Source organism: Salvelinus sp. IW2-2015, unplaced genomic scaffold, assembly GCF_002910315.2.
Source record: "Salvelinus sp. IW2-2015 unplaced genomic scaffold, ASM291031v2 Un_scaffold1346, whole genome shotgun sequence".
NCBI lineage: Eukaryota > Metazoa > Chordata > Actinopteri > Salmoniformes > Salmonidae > Salvelinus > Salvelinus sp. IW2-2015.
In genome coordinates this window covers 65597-77906 of record NW_019942851.1, presented here as the reverse complement: position 1 = coordinate 77906, position 12310 = coordinate 65597, and the positions used below count along the sequence as shown (strand labels likewise).

Below are 12310 nucleotides of genomic sequence, written 5' to 3'. Positions count from 1 at the left end.
AGGAGAGAGAGAGAGAGGGATGGGTAGGAGAGAGAGGGATGGGTAGGAAAGAGCGAGAGAGAGAGAGCGAGCGAGAGAAAGATGGGTAGGAGAGAGAGAAAGATGGGTAGGAGAGAGAGCGAAAGAGCGAGAGAGAGAGAGATGGGTAGAGGGAGTGAGCACTGTCTACATACAACACTTCAAATTAAGTAAATACGGGGTGAATAAATTATCAAAATGAATAGCTCACCAGCTCGAGGAACCTTTGTTCTAGGGCCTTGTATTCTGCGGAGCTCTTATTGAAGAGGTCATCTGAGAACATCATGTTGGTGACCCTCAGACTGAAGAACACCATCAGAGCCCGCCCAGGGTTGATTGGCATGGCAATGCTGTGGTCCGTACTATTTACCACTCCAGAAGGGTACCCACTGCTCCCTTCCTCTGTTTGGTTTGTCCCGCCAAAGTGGACCAGGTCATAGTCTGTCACAGGGTCTATCGTCTGCAGCTGGTTAAATAGACATGACACAATTCATGGTGCAATTGGTCAGTGTGAAACAACATTTCGTAACATTCATGATAAAACAAGAAAATGTCTGTGCTTACGGATGATTAGACTTAAGACATGGACAGACTAGTAGGATTGCTGGCCGAGAGTACTTAGCACCTCTAAACAGAGTGCCGGTCGTAATTTGCAAACTGATGCTACATGTTGAAATGGGTGAAAATGACGGCCGTCAGTCGACACTGGCGGGTGTTCCCTATAACACACCGCGCCGATAGCAAGCGAACGAACGGTGAACAATCTGTCATTCACATGAAAACATGAAATGACCCCAGGAATTGATAGATCATTGCTCAAAGATGCACAAATACGATTCCCATGGTCATTTCATGTTTTCATGTGTGTCTGAGCTATTCGCAGTTCAAGCAGGCAGAAATGCAAAACACGTCATGCCCACTGTATTTCTGCCTGCTTGAACGGTACTATAACAAGGGGAGTTTTTCCTAGTCACTCAGAGCTCTGACTAACACACAATACAAGCATCATCTCTCAGTCATCTGTCATTACCTCCAGAGTGATAGAAATGTCTGGACCAGGGTGGTACTCGGCGGGTATGAGAGCTGGGGTGACCCCTTGGTGCTCCGGTTCTGCCTCTGGTTCTGCGGCTGTGTCCAGGGCCGTGGCCTCTGTAACCTCCTCATCTACTATGACATCAGAGACTCGAGTGAAGGGTGACTCTTTCTCCGCAGAGAGAGGGGTGGTGTGGGTGGCCTCCGAAGCAGCCTCATCGACCAATAAGATCTCGTCTTCTACCAAGTCCTCCTCCGAGATCTCAGAAATGTCCGGAACTTCAATGACCACTTCATCTGCCACGTCTTCCTCCACTTCCAGAGCATCCTCTTTAGTTACTGGCTTCTCAGTGATTGGTCCCTCTAAGCTCTCAATTTCCACTCCATATTCAGGTATTTCTGGATAAGCCAGCACCACGTTAGTCTCCTCTTCAGGTTCATCTGGGGGCAGAGTCGCAATGGCAGGGGCATTTTCGGGGACATTGAGGTCCCCCACTGGCTCGGGAGCTTCCATCCTTTCCACAGGGACGAAGGCAGGGGCCTCTTCCTCTACCTCTTCAATGGTCTCCATCTCTATGATGGAGTACTCCAGCTCTTCAGAGGGTCCAGCTTCCTCTTCTAGAACCTCTACTGTGTCAGGGACCTCCACTGTTTCCTCCTCTACCTTATCTTCCTCAGAGACCACCGCTTCTGCTTCCTCTGTTTGGATATCTTCCTCTATGATTACCTCTTCCGGAACTACCTTCTCTTCTATGGTCAGTTCCTCTTCTGGAGCTGGCTCTTCTTCTATGGCTTCTTCTTCCTCAGGCTGGAAGTGCAAGTCCTTCAGTACTTTAACACCTGAACCAGAGGCCTCTATCTCCACAGGAGGCTCGGGGAGCGTAGCACCCTCTGGCTGCTCAGGGGAGGTAGGGTCTGTAGGGAGGTCCTCCAACAGAGGGCTCTCTGTAGACACAGTGTTCCCCAACAGCAGAACCTCCTCCTCGATGCTTGTGTCATCGATGGTCACCTCAAGCTCAGCGGGGAGGGTCATGCTCTCCTCTACAACAATGACATCATTCTCCCCCGTCGCTACATCCTCAGCTTCAACCTCGGGGGCGTCTGGGGTCATCTCAACAGCCAAAATGTCCTCCTGGACAACAGAAACAGAGGAGAAACCCATTAGTCCATCAATTGTTACACCGTCAGGTTGGGGTTGCATTCCATTTCAATTCAGGACATGGAATTGACCCCAACCCTGAACTGTATAGTATTATAATCAGTAGTCTTCAAAACGGCAAGGCTAGGGAACTATAGGTTTCCATGACTTAATGACTGCCAAAAATGATTTACTGACACACACACACATGCTCGGTGTATTGTTATCAAGTTTTAACTACCTACATGGTGTGACACCTACTCCAAGGCATAATACTAAGTATGATAAAACTTGAATATCACTCTAAGATGAGGTAGGTTCTGGGCAGCTTGGATGCCTACTGCTTCTGTTATGGCTGTGTGCAGTTGGCTGTAAATGCCAGTTACTGACTGGTAGTTTGCCAACCTCTTCCAGTCCATGTAATTACTCAAATTAATCACTTAGGACCTTAGCACACAAAGTAGACCAGCAGACCCAGTTACTGTTCAAGACCAAGACTGGAGCTCCCAGCTCGGATTACCACTACACAGCTACTGGACTACTGGCAGAATCAGACAGACGTGTAAAATTCAACAATGAAAATAGAGTCCTGCATTCAAACTGCTCATCTTCAATCTTTAAAAATGTTCCAGACCTATCCCTCACAAACATAGTTGGATTGAGAATCTCTCACCCTATCTGTCTCTCTCTAGCCCCAGAAGAGTAGTGGATTATTATAGCAAGAGCCAAGCTAATCCTCAAAGCCTTCCCCTCATCCTGTACTTCCTCAGCACTGGACAGGCCTGGATAACACCACCAAGCAGCAATCTTAGCAAGACACTACCTAACACACCACTCTAACACACCATTCTAACACACCACACTGAAATGCACACCTATATAGATTTAGTTTGATATTTTTAAAAGATCCATGCTCAACATTGTACCCATCTCACTGTTGTCCAGAAAGTACCTCTGGACCAACAGGAGAGGTCAAAGGCTGTTGTCATGGAGATGACCTCTGACTTACCACACTGCCGTTGGTGTAATCCTCGGGTATTCCAGCAGTGGGCTCAAAGGACTCATTAACACTGGACACTGTGGAACCAAAGAGGACACAGAGTCAACTGTCACAGAGTCACTGGAGGGCCTATTCAATCACACCTAATATTCAGATTTCCAGGATCATTAAAAACAACATCAAAAGGCTCTCAACAAACTCAGCTGCATAATAAGTCAAACTTTCTCTCTCAATGTATAGGAGGAATTACATTTTTACACTCTCCCTCTCTTCTGTAAAATCCACTCTCCCTCTCTTCTGTAAAATCCACTCTCCCCCCTCTCCCCAGTCCTGACAGTGGTGGTGCTGACTGTGTGTGTTTACCTAAGGGGAACACTACTAATAACCCTACAGATCTGGCCCCTATACCTGCCACTGTGGGCCAAGACTGCATTACCATCAGGCCTGGAGGCTGTAACTTGGAGTTAATAAGCAGTGCCTGTAAGTCACCACACACTGTGCCAGGCAGGCATCTGACAGTAGTTACCCCTCATATCAGATGTCCCAGTCCATCAGACGGCATCCATCTTCAGGGAAACACTGGAAACTAATGACACTGATTCTTTTACGACACCGCCAGGGAGAATTCAACATAGCCCAGGGAGAAGGTATAGCCATCATTACTGTAGAACTTGTTCCATTCGCTGGATGAAACCCTGACAGAAGTTAGAGCTAACCTACTTACTGACTGCTAAATTTCACACTCGCTGAAGCAGTGTTTGCACGTGTGTGTTTGTGTGGAGCATGCGCGTGTGTGTGTGCATGTGTATGTGTGTCCCATGGAATTCACAGCAGGGCTGGTTCCAGACATAAGTGGTCGCTTAGGATCCTCCGCCGCAAGGGGGCCCCCGACCCCMAAAACATTATATACACACACACTTATATATTGTCACACAACACAATGCCATAGATGTCTCAAGTTGAGGGAGAGTGCAACCGGCATGCTGACTGCAGGAATGTCCACCAGAGCTGTTGACAGAGAAAGTAATGTTCATTGCTCGACCATAAGCCGCCTCCAATGTCGTTTTAGAGAATTTGGCAGGAGGTCCAACCGGCCTCACAACCGCAGGCCACGTGTAACCACGCCAGCCCAGGACCTACACATCCGGCTTCTTCACCTGCGGGATCGTCTGAGACCAGCCACCCGGACAGCTGATGAAACTGAGAAGAATGTTTGTCTGTAATAAAGCCCTTTTGTGGGAAAAAACTCATTCTGATTGGCTGGGCCTGGCTCCCCAGCAGTTGGTCCTGGCTAGTCTCCCAGTCCCTGCCGCTGAAAAACATAACCACAGCATGATGCTGCCACCACCATGCTTCATTGTAGGGATGGTGCCAGGTTTCCTCCAGAAATGAGGCTTGGGATTCAGGCCAAAGAGTTCAATCTTGGTTTCATCAGACCAGATAATCTTGTTTCTCATGGTCTGAGAGTCCTTTAGGTGCCTTTTGGCAAACTAGCGGGCTTCATGTGCCTTTTACTGGAGGAGTGGCTTTCTTTTGGCCACTCTACCATAAACGCCTGATTGGTGGAGTGCTGCAGAGACGGTTGTCCTTCTAGAAGGTTCTCCCATCTCCACAGAGGAACTCTGGAGCTCTGTCAGAGTGACCATCAAGTTTTTGGTCACYTCCCTGAACAAGGCCCTTCTCCCACGATTGCTCAGTTTGGACGGGCGGCCAGCTCTAGGAAGAGTCTTGGCAGTTCCAAACTTCTTCCATTTAACAGTGATGGAGACCACTGTGTTCTTGGGGACCTTCAATTCTGTAGCAATATATTTGTACCCTTCCCCGGATCTGTGCCTCGACACAATCCTGTCTCAGAGCTCTACGGCCAATTCCTTTGACCTCATGGCTTGGTGTTTGCGCTGACATGCACTGTCAACTGTGGGACCTTATATAGACAGGTGTGTACCTTTCCAAATCATGTCCAATCAATTGAATTTACCACTGGTGGACTCCAATCAAGTTGTAGAAACATCTCAAGGATGATCAATGGAAACAGGATGCACCTGAGCTCAATTTCTAGTCTCATAACAAAGGGTCTGAATACTTATTTTCATAAGGTATTTTAATTTTTAATACATTTGCAAAAATTTCAAAAAACCTGTTTTTGCCAAGTCATTATGGGGTATTGTGTGCAGATTGCTGAGGATAATAAAGTTTATCCATTTCAGTATAAAGCTGTAAAGTAAAATTTTKGGGGAAAAAGTCGAGGGGTCTGAAAACTTTTCAAAGGCACTGTATATCGATTTGGAAGTCAGTCGGGATCTCAACTTACTATTGAGTGTAAGAATCGTAGAATACACTAAGTGCAATTTCAAAATTTGTCTGTGCATTAGCAGTTTTTCTTTTGTTAGGTCAGTCACTGACAGTCACTCAATTAGCCATGTCAGCTRACAACTTTTTGAGTGGTAGTTAGTGTACAGTAGCTACAATATATATGCACAACAGTATGTGGACACCCCTTTAAATTAGTGGATTTGGCTATTTCAGGAACATCCGTTGATGACAGGTGTATAAAATTGAGCACACAGCCATGCAATCTCCATAGACAAACATTGGTAGTAGAATGGCCCATACTGAAGAGCTCATTGACTTTYAACATGGCACCGTCATAGGATGCCACCTTTCCAACAAGTCAGGTTGTCAAATTTCTACCCTGCTAGAGCTGCCCTGGTCAACACTAAGTGCTGTATTGTGAAGTGGAAACGTCTAGGAGCAACAACAGTTCAGACCCGAAGTGGTAGGCCACACACTCTCATAGAACGGGACGGCCGAGTGCTGAAGCGCATAAAAATTATTTGTCCTCGATGGCAAAACTCACTACCGAGTTCTAAATTGCCTTTGGAAGCAACGTCGGCACAAGAACTGTTCGTCGGGAGCTTTATGAAATGGGTTTCCATGGCCGAGCAGCCACACACAAGTCTAAGATCACCATGCACAATACCAAGTGTCGGCTGGAGTGGTGTAAAGCTCGCCGCCATTGGACTCTGAAGCAGTGGAAACACGTTCTCTGGAGTGATGAATCACGCTTCACCATCTGGTAGTCCGACTGACAAATTTGGGTTTGGCGGATGCCAGTAGAACGCTACATGCCCCAATGCATAGCGCCAACTGTAAAGTTTGTTGGAGGCGGAATAATGGTCTGGGGCTGTTTTTCATGGTTCAGGCTAGGCCCCTTAGTTCCAGTGTCCACATATACTACATGACCAAGAGTATCTAAACTTTAAGTAATCATGGCCAAATACTGACTGGACATACAAGGCAGGTGCCTAGAGGGCCTGTGCTCCAGGGAGCCCCCATAGATTATTCTTCCCCCATTCTCACTCAGATGTCATATTATCATGGCATAAATCATTAAAACAATTGTAGAATTGCTTTAAAATGTCACAAATGTCTCTCCACCCCATGGAAAAATGGGTAGATCTGCAGGAAGTTTGCTGTAAAACTGCAAAAAAAAGTGTTGATGCCCCATGGCATAATGAATAAAATTGCATGCAATTTGTTATGAAATTGCAACGTTCTCTCTCCAGCCAATGGCAAAATGTATTACATTTGAGAAAGTTTGCTTTAGAACTACAACACTTTCTCTCTGGCCCATGGCAAAATGTGGAAAATGTAAGGAAATTAACTTTAAAACTTAAATGTTTCTCTCCACTGTCAAATGTTTTGCCAACCAAATCTTGCTTCCGCTAGAGCCGGCCCTGGGCTACAGTTCCAGAGTGTTGTGTCTCGTGGTTTGGCATTGTATGGTAACGTAAAGACAGTGTAATGTACAGTAGTGTTGTATGTCTTACCAGTATATAGTTGCAGTGAGTCAGGGTCCAGGACCAGAGTTGTATCACTGATGATGTTGTCCTTGTGCTGGGCCTCGGTGATGTAGTTCCTCTCCTTCACCTCTCTGTAGGAGTTCTCCACCAGATTGGACTGCAGGGTCAGGTAGTCCAGCTGGTCACTGCTCACCCCCTCCCCTTCCACCTCCACTGTCACTGCATAGACCACCACCACACCATCCAACCTGCAATGGCAATACAGATACATCAGTCAGTTAATCTGTCAGTTGATCAATATATCAATCTATTAAATATATCCACCCATACACCTATTGACAAATCAATTTTACTATCTATGTATATATTATTTTATTGATAAGTTTATTAATCTACCGTATCTAATATGCTTAGCTAGAAACAGCATCTCTAAGAGGAGAGAAGTTTCCCTTGGAGGAGTTGAGTTCCAAACACAGTACTTTGATTTACTCACCAACCTGTTAAAAGCATATGAGTCTATTCTGAAATGATAGTTTTATAGATTTACACCAGATTTACACCCGCCTGGAGTATCGTCTACAACTTCCATGACTTCCATCAAACCAGACCAACCACCAAAGTGATCAATATGGTCATAAACACAACAAAAAAAACACACAAGAGATTCTAGATGTTGAACCTGGCTATGTGGAAAAGCAATCTATCAGCTTCATATGGCTTCAGGGAGCCCTTCTCTGCTCTTCTCTTTTTCCCTGTGACCTAGATCTCTCAGCAGGCTTGGCATGGCCCAGGGTGAGGCACGTGCCTGTAATTAGCTCACTGCACCACCGCATCCCGGTTCTCCTGCTGTCAGCTCAAACTTGGAAAAGGAATACTCCTTGATACAACAACTTTCAGAATCCAAATGTTTAATGACACTTGAAACTAGTCTATGTTCCTTTCTACTAGTGTGCTGCACCTGCAGATACGAGGCGAGCAGATGGTCCTACTGTTCTGTTCCTGTCAGTACCACAATGGAACACTAGTGACCTGGGATCATCACTCAGAGGAGAGCAAGGCTTTCCTTAGTGAAGTCCCATGTAATTGCATAAACAGAGGATTGTTTGTGTGTGTGTGTGTGTGTGTGTGTGTGTGTGTGTGTGTGTGTGTGTGTGTGTGTGTGTGTGTGTGCATTTCAAATCAAATCAAATTGTATTTGTCACATACACATGGTTAGCAGATGTTAACGAGTGTAACGAAATACTTGTGCTTCTAGTTCCGACAATGCAGTAATAACCAACGAGTAATCTAACCTAACAATCCCACAACTACTACCTTATACACACAAGTGTAAAGGGATAAAGAATATGTACATAAAGATATATGAATGAGTGATGGTACAGAACGGCATAGGCAAGATGCAGTAGATGGTATCGAGTACAGTATATACATATGAGATGAGTAATGTAGGGTATGTAAACATAAAAGTGCATAGTTTAAAGTGGCTAGTGATACATGTATTACATAGATGGCAAGATGCAGTAGATGATATAGAGTACAGTATATACATATACAGTGGGGAGAACAAGTATTTGATACACTGCCGATTTTGCAGGTTTTCCTACTTACAAAGCATGTAGAGGTCTGTAATTTTTATCAATGGTACACTTCAACTGTGAGAGACGGAATCTAAAACAAAATCCAGAAAATCACATTGTATGATTTTTAAGTAATTCATTTGCATTTTATTGTATGACATAAGTATTTGATCACCTACCAACCAGTAAGAATTCGGTCTCCACAGACCTGTTAGTTTTTCTTTAAGAAGCCCTCCTGTTCTCCACTCATTACCTGTATTGACTGCACCTGTTTGAACTCGTTACCTGTATAAAAGACACCTGTCCACACACTCAATCAAACAGACTCCAACCTCTCCACAATGGCCAAGACCAGAGAGCTGTGTAAGGACATCAGGGATAAATTGTAGACCTGCACAAGGCTGGGATGAGCTACAGGACAATAGCAAGCAGCTTGGCGAGAAGGCAACAACTGTTGGCGCAATTATTAGAAATGGAAGAAGTTCAAGATGACGGTCAATCACCCTCGGTCTGGGGCTCCATGCAAGATCTCACCTCGTGGGGCATCAATGATCATGAGGAAGGTGAGGGATCAGCCCAGAACTACACGCAGGACCTGGTCAATGACCTGAAGAGAGCTGGGACCACAGTCTCAAAAGAAAACCATTAGTAACACACTACGCCTTCATGGATTAAAATCCTGCAGCGCACGCAAGGCTCCCTGCTCAAGCAGCGCATGTCCAGGCCTGTCTGAAGTTTGCCAATGACCATCTGGATGATCCAGAGGAGGATGGAGAAGGTCATGTGGTCTGATGAGACAAAAATAGAGCTTTTTGGTCTAAACTCCACTCGCGTGTTTGGAGGAAGAAGAAGGATGAGTACAACCCCAAGAACACCATCCCAACCGTGAAGCATGGAGGTGGAAACATCATTCTTTGGGGATGCTTTTCTGCAAAGGGGACAGGACGACTGCACCGTATTGAGGGAGGATGGATGGGCCATGGATCGCGAGATCTTGGCCAACAACCTCCTTCCCTCAGTAAGAGCATTGAAGATGGGTCGTGGCTGGGTCTTCCAGCATGACAACGCCCCGAAACACACAGCCAGGGCAACTAAGGAGTGGCTCCGTAAGAAGCATCTCAAGGTCCTGGAGTGGCCTAGCCAGTCTCCAGACCTGAACCAATAGAAAATCTTTGGAGGGAGCTGAAAGTCCGTATTGCCCAGCGACAGCCCCGAAACCTGAAGGATCTGGAGAAGGTCTGTATGGAGGAGTGGGCAAAATTCCTGCTGCAGTGTGTGCAACCTGGTCAAGAACTACAGGAAACGTATGATCTCTGTAATTGCAAACAAAGGTTTCTGTACCAAATATTAAGTTCTGCTTTTCTGATGTATCAATACTTATGTCATGCAATAAAATGCAAATTAATTACTTAAAAATCATACAATGTGATTTTCTGTATTTTTGTTTTAGTTCTGTATTTTTGTTTTAATTCCGTCTCTCACAGTTGAAGTGTACCTATGATAAAATTACAGACCTCTACATGCTTTGTAAGTAGGAAAACCTGCAAAATCGGCAGTGTATCAAATACTTGTTTCCCCATCTGTACATTATATTAAGTGGCATTGTTTAAAGTGGCTAGTGATACATTTTATGCAATTTCCATCAATTTCCATTATTAAAGTGAGCTGGAGTTGAGTCAGTATGTTGGCAGCAGCCACTCGATGTTAGTGGTGGCTGTTAACAGTCTGATGGCCTTGAGATAGAAGCTGATTTCAGTCTCTCGGTCCCTGCTTTGATGCACCTGTACTGACCTCGCCTTCTGGATGATAGCGGGGTGAACAGGCAGTGGCTCGGGCGGTGTTGTCCTTGATGATCTTTATGGCCTTCCTGTGACATCGGGTGGTGTAGGTGTTTTGGAGGGCAGGTAGTTTGCCCCCAGTGATGCGTTGTGCAGACCTCACTACCCTCTGGAGAGCCTTACGGCTGTGGGCGGAGCAGTTGTCGTACCAGGCGGTGATACAGCCCGACAGGATGCTCTCGATTGTGCATCTGTAGAAGTTTGTGAGTGCTTTTGGTGACAAGCCGAATTTCTTCGGCACTGCTGCGCCTTCTTCACAACGCTATCTGTGTGGGTGGACCAATTCAGTTTGTCCGTGATGTGTACGCCGAGAACTTAAAACTTACTACCCTCTCCACTACTGTCCCGTCGATGTGGATAGGGGGGTGCTCCCTCTGCTGTTTCCTGAAGTCCACAATTATCTCCTTTGTTTTTGTTGACGTTGAGTGTGAGGTTATTTTCCTGACACACACTCCGAGGGCCCTCACCTCCTCCTGTAGGCCGTCTCGTCGTGTTGGTAATCAAGCTACCACTGTAGTGTCGTCCGCAAACTTGATGATTGAGTTGGAGGCGTGCATGGCCACGAAGTCGTGGGTGAACAGGGAGTACAGGAGAGGCTCAGAACGCACCCTTGTGTGGCCCCAGTGTTGAGGATCAGCGGGGTGGAGATGTTGTTACCTACCCTCACCACCTGTGGGGCGGCCCGTCAGGAAGTCCAGTACCCAATTGCACAGGGCGGGTCGAGACCAGGGTCTCGAGCTTGATGATGAGTTTGGAGGGTACTATGGTGTTAAATGCTAAGCTGAGGTCGATGAACAGCATTCTCACATAGGTATGCTCTTGTCCAGATGGGTTAGGGCAGTGTGCAGTGTGGTTGCGATTGCGTTGTCTGTGGACCTATTGGGGCGGTAAGCAAATTGGAGTGGGAGATACCCATCCATCGATCACCACATTCTTTTGGAGAGATTGGAAACCCAAATTGGTCTACACGGACAAGTTCTGGCCTGGTTTAGATCTTATCTGTCGGAAAGATATCAGTTTGTCTCTGTGAATGGTTTGTCCTCTGACAAATCAACTGTACATTTCGGTGTTCCTCAAGGTTCCGTTTTAGGACCACTATTGTTATCACTATATATTTTACCTCTTGGGGATGTCATTCGAAAACATAATGTTAACTTTCACTGCTATGCGGATGACACACAGCTGTACATTTCAATGAAACATGGTGAAGCCACAAAATTGCCCTCGCTAGAAGCCTGTGTTTCAGACATAAGGAAGTGGATGGCTGAAAACGTTCTACTTTTAAACACGGACAAAACAGAGATGCTTGTTCTAGGTCCCAAGAAGCAAAGAGTACTTCTGTTGAATCTGACAATTAGTCTTGATGGTTGTAAAGTCGTCTCAAATAAAACTGTGAAGGACCTTGGCGTTACTCTAGACCCTGATCTCTCTTTTGACGAACATATCAAGACTGTTTCAAGGACAGCCTTTTTCCATCTACGTAACATTGCAAAAATCTGAAAATTTCTGTCCAAAAACGATGCAGAAAAATTAATCCATGCTTTTGTTACTTCTAGGTTAGACTACTGCAATGCTCTGCTTTCCGGCTACCCGGATAAAGCACTAAATGAACTTCAGTTAGTGCTAAATACGGCTGCTAGAATCCTGACTAGAACCAAAAATTTGATCATATTACTCCAGTGCTAGCTTCCCTACACTGGCTTCCTGTTAAGGCAAGGGCTGATTTCAAGGTTTTACTGTTAACCTGCAAGCGTTACATGGGCTTGCTCCTACCTATCTTTCCGAGTTGGTCCTGCCGTACATACCTACACGTACGCTACGGTCACAAGACGCAGGCCTCCTAAATTGTCCCTAGAATTTCTAAGCAAACAGCTGGAGGCAGGGCTTTCTCCTATAGATCTCCA

At 45.7% G+C, this 12310-nt stretch overlaps 1 protein-coding gene across 1 annotated transcript in view; it reads right to left on the bottom strand.

The window, feature by feature from the left end:
• Positions 1–12310, bottom strand: part of LOC112070506 (interphotoreceptor matrix proteoglycan 2-like) — a 34852-nt gene that overhangs the window by 13442 nt on the left and 9100 nt on the right. Inside the window, exons 10-13 of the mRNA XM_070438999.1 lie at positions 7019–7239; positions 3198–3265; positions 1049–2182; positions 230–484 (exon numbers count right to left, since the gene is read on the bottom strand). Of these exons, the coding sequence (XP_070295100.1) occupies positions 230–484; positions 1049–2182; positions 3198–3265; positions 7019–7239 (1678 nt within the window). The remainder of the gene's footprint in view (positions 1–229; positions 485–1048; positions 2183–3197; positions 3266–7018; positions 7240–12310) is intronic.